The 17,830-nt window shown below is 38.4% G+C and overlaps 1 protein-coding gene and 1 long non-coding RNA gene across 2 annotated transcripts in view; one reads left to right on the top strand and one right to left on the bottom strand.

Annotated features, from left to right (window-relative positions):
• LOC144333696 (uncharacterized) overlaps positions 1-17,830 on the top strand; it is a 298,635-nt gene that overhangs the window by 248,141 nt on the left and 32,664 nt on the right. The window lies entirely within an intron of this gene.
• The window catches only part of LOC100426269 (sulfotransferase 1C1), a 32,656-nt gene continuing 15,007 nt past the window's right edge, over positions 182-17,830 (bottom strand). Inside the window, exons 3-8 of the mRNA XM_028832136.2 lie at positions 16,335-16,463; positions 7,371-7,468; positions 3,809-3,935; positions 2,772-2,866; positions 1,419-1,599; positions 182-1,185 (exon numbers count right to left, since the gene is read on the bottom strand). Of these exons, the coding sequence (XP_028687969.1) occupies positions 1,073-1,185; positions 1,419-1,599; positions 2,772-2,866; positions 3,809-3,935; positions 7,371-7,468; positions 16,335-16,463 (743 nt within the window). The 3' untranslated portion in view covers positions 182-1,072. The remainder of the gene's footprint in view (positions 1,186-1,418; positions 1,600-2,771; positions 2,867-3,808; positions 3,936-7,370; positions 7,469-16,334; positions 16,464-17,830) is intronic.

Below are 17,830 nucleotides of genomic sequence, written 5' to 3'. Positions count from 1 at the left end.
CCCTAGAGAGGGAATGGTGAAAAAATGCAAAGGGGTATACTTTGTTACTGGGTGGAGTAATTTTTTGTGTTTTATGGTTTAATGATAAGGAAATCACCTATCCCACAAAATGTACCTTCCTGACATTAAAAAAATAATAATACGTGGATCTTTGTATAGCTCACATAAATGATGGCAGATATTTTCTTGGTACAGGTTTTAATAAAAAGAAGGAAAAGAACATAATCATTAGTACAGCTGAAGAACTTGGCAATGCTGACAGTTTCGCTAAGAGCCCTTTTTAAAAAAAGTATAAAAAACGATTTTCCAAAGAGATGTCAAATTTAAGGTTTTCTTAATGTGCATGAGTTACTGAATATTTTATTTTATTTTTCTCTTGAGCTCACTGAAGACTTCCTCTCTCTCTCAGAAGTCCATCTGAAAGATAAAATCTTTCTCTGCTTTCCAGCCTTGTGTTGACCACGGAAGTAGGCTGTTTCTTGCTCCTCTTGTGTTCCTCATCGCTCTCCTGTGGCCTTTGTCTTTTTTTGGGGGACCATTTCAGCTTGAAGCCACCTAAGTCAAACCCAGCTCACAGCATTCCATCCTTCATGCCATGCTCTGCACCTCCTAATCTAATATCTTCAAGAGTAAGACTATCCTCTGCCTCTCATTCCCGACATTTAAAAATAAAAACCAGTTCCCCCTCACATTCTCCCTGGTGCCCACTTCTCATCCTCATTCTTCTCTTGCTCACTTTCTCTTACGTAGAAATTCTACTCTTATTTATCGTTTTATTTATTTCACTATTGTAAACTAGTGATGGAACTAAGTTGCCTTTATTTTGCCTTAGGACAGGCGAGTACATTAGGTGTTTGGTGTCTAAATGAGAGATCATGTATCTTAATTAAAAACTCTACCCAGGATTTGGTTACATTTTGATGAAGTATTATCACAGTGGCATAGGATCTACAGCTAGTGTGTGACAGCTTCAGACTGGAGGAAGCGTGTCTTTGTTTTAAGTATCCTTGATCATGAGGCTCAAATGGCAAAAATCTGGTAAGAAAGTCCAGGGCAGACTCCCTGACTGCTCTCAGATCTCTGTGCGGAAGGTTAGGGTGCTTCCTGCCATCTTGTTCTGGTAGTCCTTGTCAAATTCTTCATTCTGGGCCACAGTAAAATAGTTCTTCCAGTCTCCAGGCATCCCTGAAACAAGGCAAAATCTCAATGATTGCTGCAGGAGTACAGGGAGAGGTAAGCATGCACCCTTAGGACCCCACCAAGAACGGGGAGAAACAGGCAACTTGCCTCTCAAAGGTTGTACAGTGGTGCTGCTGGAAAGAATAAATAATGGAGCATGAAACATTACTGGAAAATCTAAGCAGACCATGGGGACCACAGAGTTCCATTTGACATCTTAGACTACAAAGCTTATCTACCTTTCCTCATAAAAGGGGAGATGGAATGATCCATAATGCTGGTGGGCCAAGTGGTATAGTTGGCCATTGGGTTTTGCTTCATTACATCAAACGAGGTGTGATAGATGATTTTATTCAGAATTTCCTCTGATATGTCTTTCTCCAGGAACTTCAGTATCTTCTCAATTTCCCGCTTTGGGTCCTGTATGTGGAACAGTCACACCAAACAAATCATGTTGGGCCTCCCTTGGGGATGATGTTCCATTTGGACAGGATTTGGAGAGAAATGGGTTAAAGGATCAATTCAAACACATTTTAAAAATATTTCTCAAGTGACTCCTACTGCCAGGCACTGTACTGTCCCAGATACTGTAGCAACACAAAGATGAGGGCTGTCCCTGCCCTCAAGAGGCTTACCTTGAAGGAAAGGAATTAAACACAAACACAAACAACTGCACGGCTGGCTGAGAAAGTACATGCTGCCTGTGTACAGACAGAGTGCCAGGAGATTTGGTGGGAAGGAGCAACAGTATCTCCTGCGGCAGAACAAGGAAGGCTGTGTGAAGGAGGAACAATGTTGGTGGTGAAGCATAGTATGACTAACTCTAGTATTTGGACTACAACAGATGGCAAAAAGAACCTATGAACTTAACAGAAGGTCACTAAGAGGAGGAATAAAAGGAATCTCAAGTCGACCCAGAAATATGGATCCTTATTTCTTGAATCTTTTTGATCAAAGAGATACAGAAAGAGAGAAAGCTATAGCTTTTGATTAAGTTTCTGAGGACATTTTAGACGCTAGTTTTGTAATTCTAGGATGCTGATGACTGGGTCATGAGAGTGAATTTGTGCAGCCACTCATACACAATGGTTTGAAATTCAGAAATCAGTCCACTGTCCCAATACGTGGGACTAATCCTACCAGTGTTTATACGGATTAAACTTTGCTTTATGATGTGGGGTTGAGGTGTGCAAGAGGGAGAAGGAAGCTAAATTTCTTGAACACAACTATGTACACTTTACAAATATGATAGTGTAAATCTTTACAATGATCTCATGAGATAGACATGATACCATTTTGCAGATAAAGATATCTGGCTTATAAGTGTCAGGATCCAACAGATTGATTCAACTATAAAGCATGTGCTATTTCCTGAAGAAGAAGAATATTTTGAAAACTGTGAATTAAAGCAAAGCAAATTTAGAATGCCAAAAAAGTAGTTAGAGCTTTTGAGGATAAAACTGAGTTGCAAACAGTGTCATGGACTTGCACTGAAGGCTCTTCTGCAGGAAAGCCCATGCACTAGGGTTCTAAACAGGGATTGATGTATCCTAGGATGTGGGAGGATCTGATGGAGATGGCACTGCCCTCACCTCCTTCATGTCCTCGTAGAAGAGGTAGAGAATGCGGTGCTGGTCTTTTGCATCCCACCATCCCTTTACGTGGTCATACCAGGAACCCCAAAGCACTGAGGGGAAGGAGAGAGATGAGATGTCAATGCCAGCATGAAACTTGTAAAACAAACATGAATATTTCAAATAAATGGGGACATTTAATAAATACAACCAGAAGACAAAGATCTTGGGCAGAATTCTTATTTGCAGAAGAGAGGGATTTTTTTTTTTAAAGTAGGGTGATGATAAAAAGTATTCTGGATCCCTTGGTTTATATTTCCAACCTTGAACTTATTACTCCATGAAAGATTGTCTTGTGGCCAGGGATTCAACACCTTTATTTTCCTTGCATCATCATATAGTGCATTGGTCAATATTACACAATAAATATTGTTTCTGAACAGGCTGATTTTAAAAAGAAGACTTTTACTGTGAAAAATTTATAAGTACTGGATATTTGGGCACCTTCACTCTCTGATGGTAAATAGAGAGGCTCACGGGGTATTTTCTGTTGTCTCTGCCAACTCCACTTTCCATCGTCTTGTGCTCTGCTTGGTGCCCTGCAAAGCAACCTGCATGGACTTTGTCAATGACCTCCTTTGTCCTCAGGATTGCAGATGGACTGTGTCAGCAAGAGGTGTAGGAAGGCATTTAGAGGCAGAACGAGAGGAGGACATTGTGTTTATTTCCCTGATGCCATTCCTGTTGGCTCACTGCTTCCCCCACCAAAGGCTTTAGCTCCTGTCAAGGGGTCCTCTTTTGTCTCTGGAGAGATATGGCTCCTTGCTGGTACTCTCCCCAGAATACTGCACTAGCCCTTGTCAGTTTCCTTAAACTCTGCTATAGCCTTGGAAATAGTCTCTTTGTTAGAGTCTTCCAGATGACCCAGTTTGAGTGCCATCTACTTCCTCACAAGACCTTGATGGATGCAGCCATTCAGTGAAAATTATCTTTCTTTCTGCTGTCAGCAGGTGAATGAATAAGGAAATATGAACTCACAGTTTTCTTCCACTCACCTTTTCCAGCTTTGAATGTCTCAACATATTCCTCCCATGTACCAGGGTCAGGCAACATTTTATTCATTCTTGAGAAATGATAGTAGGAGACCAGACAGTCCTTGGCATTTCTAGCCACATAGATAATCTGGAATCAGCCAGCAAGAGGAATGAGACGCAGAGAGAAAACAAGACAGAGAAATATCATTATTCAGTGCAGAGGACCATAATCTTAGAAAGCCTCTTTGTAGAATCTTGGACTATCCTATTGGAATAATTGCATGTTCATGCATTTTCTATGATCAAAGGTGACTATCCCTTCCAGTTTGTCTAGGTGCAGTTCCAATTTATAGCTGTGGTCTTAGCATGATCATTAAGAGCACCCCTTTTCTCTGATAGAAGTGTCCTGGGCTCTCCACTCATGGCCTAATCTCCTTTCAAAGGTCCCACCTCCTAATACTATCACTATTGGGGTTAAAATTTCACATATTAATTTTGAAGGGACAAATGTAGACGATAGCATGTGCTATATTTTTCAGTGTGTGAAGGTTCCCCTTGGCTTTCACTAAGCAAGGAATCTAAAGTAAGTTCTAGGCTGGGAGGAGCTAAAGCAGCTAGCCATTTGGTTTAATTTCCATGATATGAATCCCAGCCTTAGTGATAAATTATCACTCCTACATTCATTTGCTGACTAGGTTGAAGGACGCTTGAGGCAGTGCTAAGTCCATCTTTGGAACTGTGTGTGATGGTCTTCTCATAGGGCAGGCATTGTCTGGTGAGAAGGAGCTGACTTCTTGACTTCTTGTCCTGGTGACCCCTTCCTCCCCTCATTACTCTGGCTCCCATCCCATCCTGCCCTGCTGTATGCTATCTTAGCAGGGCTTGGGAAGAACCATTCTCAGTGGTTTCTCAAGAATTTTTGTCCTGTGTCTTACTACGGAACTTCTGTGTCCAACACAACCAATCATCCAGCCTTATTTTACTCTAAATGAATTGCCCTAGGTTCTTGCTTTCCATCTTTGCTCACTCAGATGAACACAGTCCTGGCATGACTCTGTTTTTCTGCCCCCTTTCTTGCTGCTGGCTTTCCATCCAGCATTTATGAAAGCATTTATGGTGTCAAAAAGTATGATGCAAGTACAAAGTCTTATTATTATGTACATATATTTTGTGTAATATTCCTTAATGCTTATGTTGCTTATTGCCTTCTAGGCCTAAATGGAAATGGGAAGTCCTAGGATAAACAGGGAACATATTCAAATATACATTAGGTGTGGGATCCAATGTCAAATAAAATTTCTGAGAACCTCTTGATTCATCTGTATTAATTTCCAATTGCTGCTGTAACAAATTACCACAAATGGCTTAAAACAATGTAGATTTATTCTCTCACTGTTCTGAAGGTCAGATTTCACTGGGCTAAAGTCAAGGTGTCAGCAAGGCTGGTTCCTTTAATGGGTCTGGGGAGAATTCATTTTCTTGTTTTTAGCATCTAGAGGCCACCTGTACTTCTTGGCTCTTGACCCCTTCCTTGAATCACTCCAAATTCTTGCTTCAGTTGTCACAGCTCCTATTTTCTCCTCTGATATGCTTGTCTCCATCTTTTAAATACCCTTGTGCTGATATTTAAGACCAAGACAATCCAAGATAATCTCCCCATCTCAAGATCCTTAACTTAGTCACTTCTGTGTAGTCCATTTTGCAACATATGTTAATACTCCCAGGTCTGGTGATTAGGATGTAGCTATCTTGGAGTGACTATTATTCAGCCTACCATACCATGATAAAATGAAAAACTTGGACTAAGCTCCCTACAGTCTTTTACTACTCAAATAATTCACACCAAGTCTAAGTGGATAAATGGAAGTGCTGCCACTAAGATGTTTACATTATTTAGAAGACCTGATTTTACAAAAAGAAGATGTTAGTATGATGACTAACCAAGTGTTAGTGTGTCTTCTGACAATGAGTCTACAAGATTTGGAAATAATATTGGTTCTTGAGGAATAAAATTAACATACAATAAGTGAAGGTATTTATCTGTAGGAATAAACCAAGAAGTTTTCAGAAATCCAGGTGATCTGGGCATGATCTCAGGGAAGCAAATCAGCAAATTGGGGGAGCCAAGCAAACAGATACTTGGAAAACTATTCAATTGTATTGTACCTTATTTGGAGATAGGAGATGGACAAAATAAAGAGCTAGTGAGTCATGGAAGCTCAGAAAAAATAGGAAGTCAAAAGCAATCACTCGCATCATGTATCTGAGCACTGCACCAAGGAGAGATAGTTTTGGTTAGACTTGACCGTTATGGTTTCCTTGGTAAATTTAGTCTAGAAGGTTGAAAGATTGCAGCTGTCATAGCTGAAAAACACTGTTTAACATCAACTCACTTTCTCAGCAATCTTCAGACAACTGTGTTTACAAAGCAGCTTGCCCACAAGGAGATGATGTGCTGGTCTAGCTGATACAAGCATTTGGTTCTGCTGAGTGGCTATACTTTTCATTGCAAATGTATAAGTTGATATTTTGTTTATATTACACATTTCATTAACTTAAGACTAACTTATAAAGCAGAAATCAAAAGGAAACCCCGCTACACTCAATGTACACTGCACTTATAGGATCTGAATTAGAAAGTGTCAAAATAAAAATATATTTTTTGAAAATGAAGGAAATAAAGGTCTAACAGTACCTAGGATCTTGCTTCATGAGATATGCTTTCTGAGAGTCTGTTGATCTCTCAGTTAGCATTAAGGGTGGGCCAGATCAAAATAAGACAAAGTTATATTTCTCATCCTGAAAAGAAGAGGAGCAGATTTTGGATACCAAGGTGTACATAATCTCATCAGGGCAGCCAAATGGTGGCCATGAACATGGGCTGTTCAGATCTCTGGATATGGAAAGTAAGTGATGGATGACCTCAGCTGCTGTATTCTGAATCCACTACCATGTTCTTTATAAGACCACATTCCCAAACGACTGCTCTTGGCTAATGAGTAAGCACAGCAGGCATGCTAAGGCAGGTGCAGTTTATGAGATATGGGACTCTCTGATGGTTGACTTTGGCTGGAGGACTCCCCATCAGCTTGGATGAATCATGACTCATGACTGTAGTCTGAGTCTTCAACTCTCCTTCCTTGACTCTCCTTTATAGGGGTCAGACTTGCATCATGGTCTTATTGCTCTCCATACTTGTTTGTCTTACTCCTCGTTTCACAGGTTTTCCTCCAAATAGTTATCTTTCGGGTCTGACTCTGCCAGCTCGTTAGAGGACACAATCTAAGAGATCACTCTTCCTCAGGAAATACCTGCTTTGTTTCATTGATCATCTTCTTTGAATGTGGCTTAGATGGCAGATGGTCAGAATAATTTTGTCTGAAAATTTCCCAATGTGTACCCAAAAATAATATTTTGAAGGAAGATGAATCCAGAATGGAGTGTGTGGGAATGTGGGGTAATGCCACCATCTGCCCTATGGCTCCATGGGCTATCTTTCTTTTAGTATCTTTGACTGTTTCTACTTAGAGACATTATTTGGCCATGCCAATCAAACTCAGTTTGAAGAGTTGGCTCTTCTTACCTTTGAATTTTCTTTCCAGAAGGAAGGTGGTAGCATCTGAACAGGCAGATGAGTCTTCAGAGTTCTAGGAGAAGGCATCTTGTTAGCCAGATCCAGACCTGGGAAATAAGGCCACATCATTCAGCCAAACATTTCTCATCAGCTGCATAGATTTGATATTACTACTGTGCCAATTATTTGAAATCAGATTGACCCAATAGTCAGCTCTCTGTCTAAAAGAATAATTTTTATGCCTGTGTTTCCTTTTTGATGACAACTTTACTGCTCATTCTGGTAGAGGAAAGCACTGATGAAATATTGAAAACTATGGGGACACATTACTTCCCTTGCTTGTTGGGCGTTGGTGTGTACTTGTGTGGGCAGATAAAGATGTTTGAGCTTGGTGAGAACAGCTTTATAATAGCCCCAGTAGCTCTAAAGCATGCTAGATTTTCTTTCAACTTTTACTTTCAAGGACAAGAACCACAACAGCTATCAGACATGTGCAAGAATTGTGCTGGGAAGTACTTTTAGTTGAAAAACTGCCTTATAGTGATCAAGTAATTTTTCCAAGTTAGTAAATGTGAAAGCCAGGATTAGAAATCAGTGAGTCTATGAGTGTGGAGAGTCAAGGAAGAGAAACTTTGTAAAAAAATAGTAGAGAGGCAAGAAGGACTTAGATAAAGTACAGACAAAATCATTCCTGGAAATCGAAAATCCAACGCTAACTGTTAAAATGCTGAATATAAGCTGGATGTAGCCATGTGCAGCACCAACCTCAGGGGAAAGGCTTGCAAGTAAAGCATAAGTGTCAGTAATGGAGAAGGTAGCTTCTAGTGGAGAATGAGATATGTAAGGAAAGGGAGGTTCTCCTTGGTGGCACAGCAGTAAAGGGATAGAAGGAAGCAAGAGGGAGAAAATTAAAGTAAAAATTTTGCATAAAAGAGAGAAAGAAAAAGCATGCCAATTTCTTCTCCTCCCCACTAACCAGTACTAAATACTTATAAACAAAACTGCACAGAAGAAGGTAGAACTGACAGAAGAGGATGTTTTCAAGCTAGAAACTATGTTCATGAAGTATATAAAAATAGAAAAAACCCCACAGATTTCACTGACACAAAGCTATTACAAAGATCAAGGAGTCAAATACAAAAAATAAATCAAATCCCCACAAAATCAACTACAAAGCTGAAAATGAAAATGCAACATTTTAAACTAAATTAAATATCTTGAAACAAACATTTGAGAATACGAAAATAAAATCTGAAATCACAAGTACAAAAAGTAAGGAAGAACGTGGACAAAAAAGGAAAATGAAAAAGATTTGATTGAACTCAACGAAGAAGTAGAAGAAAAAGGCAAAATAACATTAAAAATTAAATTATAAAGTGGATAATGGGGAATAGATTTAAGTGAAAATATAAATGCTGTTGATGAAAAGCACTAAAACAATTAAGACAATGACACAAGAAAAAGAAAGAAGTAAAAAGTTTCAGAGAGCAAGTGGCTGACATTGAAGACAGGTAAAGAAGGTCTAACACTAGTAGAAGTTGGAGTCCCTGAGAATAAAATGAAAACAGTGGAATGAAACTAGTATTTAAACCTGTATTCTGAAACAGTTTTCTGGAGAAAAAGCCTGGAATTTATATGTTAACCATGGGATATCGGGAAAGTTGATTCATAATGATCAACTCTGAAATATATGGTAAAATTATTATATTTTATGATTAAAAAAATTCATGCCTCATGCAAAAGAAGAAATAATCCTTAAGGTCAATAGAACCAAATTGGCATCAGACCATCAGACTCCTGAAAACATCATCAAAAGCAAGGAAACTGTTGATCAGCATTGTAAAGAAATTAAGGACAGAAAATATGAACAAAAGATGTTATCCCCAGGCAGGCTGTGCTTCAAGTATCAAGGATAGACAAAAAAAGGTTTAAATGTGCAAGGAGTAGGGAATACAGTACACATGTGCCTTTCCTGATGAATTAGCTAGAATAGGTTCCATTCAATCAATAAATGGTTTGGAAATCTTTGCAAAAAGGATCGATGGTGAATATTTCACGTTATATAATATTACAACTAAATTAATGAGGGTAGATCAAGAGTAGAAAAATAATGTGTAAACCTTATAGGTTTCCACAAAGTAGTAATCATACAACTTAATATTTGAAATATAATTATTTGCTATTGTATAATTAATAGGAGGAGTCACGGGATTCCTTTGAAACCAGCAGATCAGATAGTAAAATGTTAAGTAAGAGAAAGGAGGAATTAAGGTTTTGTAAAATAATACACAAATTTGTTATTTTGTAAAACAAATAACAATTTGTTATTTGTGTAAAATAATACACAAGTAACCACTATGATGAAAATACAAACTTTTCTAAATACCAAATACACCATCAAAACAAACAATCCCCCACTTTTTTTTAAAACAAAAAGGAAAATAAAAAGGATACATTAAATAGGGAAAGAAACACAGTAAATATTACTTATTACCACAGTAATTTGAACAAATGATAATATGACATAATTGTGACCAAACATATCAGTCATATCAATAAATGTGAGTGGCTTAAATAACCTATTAATATTTTTCAAATTGGCTTGTAAAGGAAAACCTAACTGTATGCATTATACAAGTGAATACCTGGAAGCATAGTAATTAATATAAGGTAAAAATAAAAGAATGGATAAAGATATAAAACACAATGAAAACTGTAAGAAAGCAAGGATTGTGGAGAGCAAGATGATGAATAGAAGGCTCCACTGATCATGCCACCTCTCTGCCCCCTCTGCCGTGCAAGGAATGCCACCTTAATAACTATCTACACCAAAGAAACTCCTTCATAAGAACCAAAAATCAGATGAGCACTCACAGTACTTGGTTTTAACTTTGTATCCCTGAAAGAGTCACCGAAGAAGTTAAAAAAAAACATGACTCTTGAATTGCCAACAACACCCCTCCTTCTCCCCCATGAAGTGGCAGCGTGGTGCTGAGAGCGTTTCTGTGCACTGGGGTAGGGAGAGCTCAGCAATTGTGAGGCATTGAACTCAGTGCTATCTTCTTACAGCAGAAAGCAAAACTGGACCAAACTCAGCAGGTGCCTGCCCACAGAGGGAGCATTTAAACCAGCGCTAATAAGAGGGGAGTCACTGATTGCAGTGGTTGAAATTTGAGTTCCTGCAAGCTTTGAGGTCCAAAGTGCTTTGGGGTCATAAATAAACTCAAAAGGCAGTCTAGGCGACAAGGACTGCCACTTCTAGGAGAGTCCTAGTGCTGAACTGGGCTCAGAGACAATGGACTGGTCAGGGTACAAGACCTACTGAGACACCAGCGGGTGTGGCTAAGGGAGTCCTGGCATCATCCCTCCCCTATTTCCAGGCCGCACAACTCATAGGCCCAAAAGAGATCTGTTACTTCCATCTGAGGAGAGAAGTGGGAAGAGTGGGGTGGAGTTTGTCTTGCATCTTGGATACCAGCTCAGTCACAGCAGGATAAGGCACAGATAAGAGTTTTGAGGCTTCCCTTCCAGGACCTAGCTCCCAGACATTTCTAGACACACTTTGGGCCAGAAGGGAATCCGCTGTCTTAAAGGGAAGGATCTTTAAGAATGAGTCCTGGCCAGGCATGGTGGCTCACGCCTGTAATCTTAGCACTTTGGGAGACTGAGACAAGCGGATCACAAGGTCAGGAGTTTGAGACCAGCCTGGCCATTATAGTAAAACACCATCTCTACTAAAAATACAAAAATTAACTGGGCGTGATGGCATGCACATGTAATCTCAGCTACTTGGGAGGCTGAGGCAGGGGAATCGCTTGAACCTGGGAGGTGGAGGTTGCAGTGAAACAAGATTGCACCTTTGCACTCCAGACTGGTTGACAGAGTGAGAGTCTGTCTCAAAAAAAAAAAAAAAAAAAAAAAAAAAAAGAGTCCTGGCAGCATTCATCACCTGCTAACTGAAAAGTCCTTGGGTCCTGAATAACCAACAGCAACATTCAGGTACTATGTTGAGGGCCTTGAGTGAGACCTTGAGATATGCTGGCTTCAGGTACCAGGTTGACCACAGTGGGGCACAGCACCAAGTCAGCTGTTGGAGACTCTGATTCCAGAACTTGGCTCTTGGATGACATTTCTGAACCTTCCTTGGGGCAGAGGGGAGAACACTTCCCTGATGGGTGTGTCCCAGGCCAGGCAACATTCACCACAAGCTGAAGAGCCCTTGGGCCTTAAGGGAACATCAGTGGTAGTCTGGCAGCATTCCCTATGGGCCTGTGGTGGCGGTGGCCCTGGGATGAGGCTCCTCTGCCTTTGGAAAGGGGAAGGAAGAGTGGGCAGGACTACATCTTGTGGTTTGAATGCTGGTTTAGTCACAGTACAGTAGAATACCAGGTTGACTTCTAAGGTTTTTGACTGTAGTCTCTGGCTCCCAGATGGCACCTCTGGAGCAGGTGGGAACTCATGATGAAAATCCTCAAAAAAACAGGCTATAGAAGAAACATACCTCAACATAATAAAAGCCATATATGACAGACCCACAGCTAGTATCATACTGAATGGGGAAAAACTGAAAGCCTTTGCTCTAAAATCTAGAACATGACAAGGATGCCACTGTCACCACGGTTATTCAATACAGTACTAGAAGTCTCAGCTAGAACAATCAGAGAAGACAAGGAAATAAAAGACATCCAAATTGGAAAGGAAGAAGTTAAATTATCCTTGTTTGCAGATGATATAATCTTATATTTGGAAAATCCTAAAGACTCCACAGAAAAACTATTAGAGCTGATGAAAAAATTTGGTAACACAGCAGGATTCAAAATCAACATACAAAAATAAGTAGTATTTCTATATGACAACAGTAAATGATCTGAAAAAGAAGTTTTAAAAGTACTCCTGATTATAATAACTACAAATAAAATTAAATACCTAGGAAGTAACTTTATCAAATAACTGAAAGATCTTTATAATAAAAACTATAAAACACTGATGAAAGAAGTTGAAGAGGACACCAAAAAATGGAAAGATATTCTGCGTTCCTGAACTGGAAGAATCAATATTGTTAAAATGATCATACTACCCAAAGCAATCTATATATATAATGTAATCTCTCTCAAAATACTGATGACATTTTTTCACAGAAATAGAATAAACAATCCTAAAATTTACATGGAACCACAAAAGACCCAGAATAGCCAAGGCTATCCTAAGCAAAATGAACAAAACTGGAGGAATCACATTACCTGACTTCAAATAACCAAAGCACCATGGTACTAGCAGAAAAACAGACACACAGATCAATGGAATGGAATGGAGAACCCAGAAACAAATTCACACTCTTACAGTGAACCATTTTTGACAAAGGTGCCAAGAATATACACTGGGGAAAAGACAGTCTCTTCAAAAAATGGTGCTTGGGAAAACTGGATATCAGTAAGCAGAAAAATGAAACTAGACCTCTATCTCTCACTGTATATAAAAATGAAATAAAAATGAATTAAAGACTTAAACCTAAGATCTCAAACTATGAAACTACTACAAGAAAACATTGGGAAAACTCTTCAGGACATTGGTCTGGGCAAAAATATCTTGAGTAATACCCCACAAGCACAGGCAACAGAAGCCAAAATGGACGAATGGGATCACGTCGAGTTAAAAAGGTCCTGCACAGCTGAAAATACAACCGACAAAGTGAAGAGACAATCCACAGAATGAGAGAAAATATTTGCAAACTACCCATTTGACAAGGGATTAATAACCAGAATATATAAGGAGCTTAAACAACTGTATGGGAAAAAAATCCAATAATCCAATCAAAAAATGGGTAAAAGATTTGAATAGACATTTCTGAAAAGAAGACAAACAAATGGCAAACAGGCATATGAAAAGGTGCACAACATTGTTGATAATCAGAGAAATCCAAATCGAAACTACAGTGAAATATCATTTCATCCTAGTAAAAATGGCTTATATCCAAAAGGCAATAAACAATGCTGGTGAGGATGCAGAGAAAAGGGAACTTTTCTACACTGTTGTTGGCAATGTAAATTAGTACAACCACTATAAGGAACACTTTGGAGATTCCTCAAAAAGCTAAATATAGAGCTGCCATAGGATCCAGCAATCCCACTGCTGGGTATATACCCAAAAGAAAGGAAATCAGTATATCAAAGAATTATTTGCAATCTCATGTTTGTTGTAGCACTGTTCACAATAGCCAAGATTTGGAAGCAAGCTAAGTCTCCATCAGATGAATGAATAGACACACTTTGGCCCAGAAGGGAATTTGCTGTATTAAAGGGAGTATTATTCAGCCATAAAAAAAAAGATCTTGTCATTTGCAACAACATGGATGGAACTGGAGATCATTGTATTAAGCAAAATAAGCTAGGCACAAAAAGACAAACATTGCATGTTCTCACAAAAAATCTAAACAATTGAACTCATGGAGATGGTTACCAGAAGCTGGGAATGGTAGTGTGGGTGTGTGTGAGGGATGTGGGGATGGTTAACGGGTACAAAAATTAGTTAGAAAGAATTAATAAGACCTACTATTTGTTAGCACAACAGAGTGAGTGACTATAGTCAATGATAATTTAATTGTAAATTTTAAAATAACTAAAAGAGTATAGTTGGATTGTTTGTAACATGAAGCATAGATGCCTGCGGGGATGGATAGCCCATTCTCCATGATGTAATTATTATGCACTGTATGCCTGTATTAAGACATCTATGTATCCTGTAAATATATACATTTACTATGAACCTACAAATGTTAAAAATTAAAAAAAGAAAGCAAGGATTGTGATGCTATAAGATAAATTAGAATTCAACCCTAAATATGTATGACACAAAGAAGAAACTTCATAATGTGAAAGATTCCATTATACTAATAAAATATAGTAATCATGGATATCTATGTACCACATAATCAAGTAACCACTTACACAAAACAGAAACCACAGCAGATGCAAACAGAACACATTAATAATAGGATATTTTAACTTTCAGTGCAAAATAAGTTAACTGGAAAAAAAGAGAAGAATACAAAGAATTTAAACAACATAATATATTAAATCTTTTGGGTAATAGAGAATATACTTTCTTCTCAAGCAAACATAGAAAATCCACAAAATAATTATATATTAAGGCACAAGTAAAACATCAGTAGATTTCATAGCATTGACATTTTACAAACAATAGCCTCTTATTCCAATGCAATAAAACTAGAAATCAAACACAAAGACAAAAACCAAAGAAGCACTTTCATCTGGAAATTAAAAACTTCTACTAAACACCTCTGGTATAAAATTACAAAAATTCTGAAAAATGTAGTGAAATTAAATGTAACAAAACACTACATATTAAAAACAAGTACATTTAACACGATGATCAGACAAAAATTGATAACCCTAAACAAAGAATAAGTTTAAATACATTAATTGAATTCCCAAGTCAAAAAATATTTGACTAAATGCAACCGTGGTTTATTCTTAAAAACTCTGAGAAAACAAGGAATAAAAAGAAACTTCTTCAGTCTGATAAATGGTATCTAAAAAAATCTGCATCTAATATTATACTTAATGATGAAAGAATGAATCCTTTTCCACTAAGATTAGAGCCCAAGGCAAGAATTTTGCTCTAATTATTTCTATTCAACACTGCACTGGAGACTCCAGATGATAGTGAAATAAGGCAAGAAAAAGAAATAGTAGAAATCAAGACTAGAAAGCAAGAAGTAAAATTGTCTTCATTCAAAGAAGGCATCATTGTCTGTGTAGAAAATCCACTATGCAATCGAAAAGTACAAAAAATCTGGAACTAATAAGTCAAGTTGCAAGATACAAGGGCAAACAAAAAATCAATATATTTTAACATATCAGCAACATATAAATTAAAATATAACAATATTAAAATATATTTTAACAAAATAATAAAACAAAAATACTTATGATTAAATTTGACTAAAGATGTGACAGATATAATGAAAGCTGTAAATCATTACTGAGTGATATTTAAAACGTTCTAAATAATTGGAGACATAAAGCACTTTCATAGGCCAGAAAAGCCAATTTTGTTAGGGTATTAATTCTTTCCAAACAGATGTATAGATTTAATGCAATGCCAACCAAAACATGAGGGGGTTGTTGGTTCTTTGTTGGTTTTAGTAGCAACTGACAACTTGATTATAGAATTTATATGAAAATGCAAAGATCCTAGAATAGCTAAAGCAAAAAAAAAAAAAAAAAAAAAAAAGAGAGAGAGAGAAAGAATGGGAGGTCTTATTTCTACTTAACTTCAAAACTTATTATAAAGACTACAGGAATTATTATGAAACAGTGTTTCAACAATTATTATGAAGCAGAATAGAAAATCCAGAAATATACCCATACATAAACAGTTAATTAATTTTGGCAAAAGGGTCAAGACAATTCAATGGGAGGAAAGATTAAAAAATATTTTTCAATAAGTGTTGCTGAAATAATTGTTCCAATCAATAATAGGGTTTCAATACGTATTAGGTATTATTATTTTACAAATGAAGAAAAATTAAGCTTTGAAATGCTTAATGACTTGCTCAAGGTACCCAGATAAAAAATCCATACCAGCATTTGAAGCTTGACTGTGTGATTTTAATGTCTATGCCTTCTCTCCAAAGGCTTGTCTCCTACTGTGAAAACTACTATTTATTACATTGGCTTTATAAAAATATGTCCTTTATTCCCAACTTGATTACAGAATCTTCAAGGGTGCCTTCTATATCTTGCATTCTTAGTATATTTGGTGTAAAGTGTAATCATTTATGGTAGTACTTTTATCCCCAGGTATTTTGACATGAACCCCCTTCGAACTCCTTCCCAGTTCCTTATGGACATAGTTTCTAAAAGGCTAACTGCAGAAATGATTTTCCTCTTGGGTGAAAACTGACCCAGGACAGTGGTCCCAACCACGTAGGACTCACTCGGGCAGACTTACCTGAGTTGAGGGGTGGGGGCAGTGTCCACTCGATGAAAGGATGGCGGTCAAAGGTGTTGGCCCTCTGGCACTTCTGCACATCCCCATCATTTTGGATCATGTCCACAATCTCCTGTGTCCAGGTTGTGCCTAGAAGCATTGGTTATTCTCATCTTCACCTATTCGTGGCACAATTTAATTCTATTTTCATGGTTACTCATGTATTTAGTTAATCTCCCAATTGCTGAGTGTTGAGCAGGATCAGCTCACCCGCCCTCTCTTCCACATGAACCCCAAGGTGAATGGGGCTTCCGCATACCACCTAGAGTGGGTGGGGCCTCTCCTCTGAGCACCAGACCCCGTCTGCACTCTTTGATTATCATAGTCTGCTTATATATTGCTTCCTTGCCACTAAGAGCTCTTTGGAGGTAAGAACTCATTTTTTTTTTCCTTTGTTCCTAGTACATACCATGGGGCTTTGCACCTAATGAATATAGCTTCATGGTTGAATATTGAAGCAAATGAAAGTAGGGAGATACAAAGATGAATTAGCCATTATATCTGCTCTAACAAGCTTACAATATTTTGGGAGGACATAAGATGTGACAGAGAGTGCTTCTTGCCATAGCTACTATGCATTCTTCCCTTCCCTTTCAAATTAATAGATTCTCAATTTTTAGCTTGGCATATAGCTGTTGGGCTTAAAGGTTATATTTTCTACTACTTCTTGCAGATAAATGTGGCCATGCCAGTAAATTCTGGGACCTGTCGTGAAAGGAAAGGGCATGACCTTCTTCATTCCTTCCTACCTCCTTGCTGGTATTTGGAATGTGCCGGTGGTGATTGGAGCCCCAGCAGTCATACTGGACCATAAACTCAAAAGCCACACCTCAGGATAGTGGAGCAGAAAGCTAGAAGGAACCAGGGTGGCTCATGACCAAGGCAGCCGCTGTTTCAGCCCCAGGCTACCAGCCTCCTGACTGCTTTTCTCTTTGTGTTATTTTGGGTTTTCTAACACTTGTAGTCAAATAGAATCTTAACTGATACAGAAGAGGCCTGTAAATGGACATGTGGGTAGGCAAAAAGGTGGACTGAAGCAGACAGAGCTAATTGTCCACCAAATATCCATTTTCTTCTTACTACTTTTGATGGCTCTGTGGCTTGCAGCCAAACCTGATGCTAACTGAAGCATGAGACACATGCAGATAAACGAAAGAGAAACTGTTCCAGGAAGGGCTGTAAAGATGTGTAAAGTGGTCTAGGAGTTCACAGGAGGGCGGACCCACTGAGAAAGGGGTTGGTAGGGCTCCGTAGAGGAAGGGGATGGTAGCTCTGAAATGAAGGGCTGAAGTGGGAATAGAATGTCCATGTTAACAAAGGAGGCACAGCATCCTAGGCAAGGAGCCTCAGGAGCTAAGACAAAGGCGTGCATATTCCACACTAGGAAGGAAGGAGGGCTCGCAGGAAGTTGAGAGGTGCTGGGAGAGATGGCGGAGTAAGACTGGGGAAGCATTGAG

The sequence above is a fragment of the Macaca mulatta genome, chromosome 13 (genome assembly GCF_049350105.2).
Source record: "Macaca mulatta isolate MMU2019108-1 chromosome 13, T2T-MMU8v2.0, whole genome shotgun sequence".
Classification (NCBI taxonomy): Eukaryota; Metazoa; Chordata; class Mammalia; order Primates; family Cercopithecidae; genus Macaca; species Macaca mulatta.
Note: the sequence above shows the minus strand (reverse complement) of the source record. Positions and strands in the feature narration are given on the sequence as shown.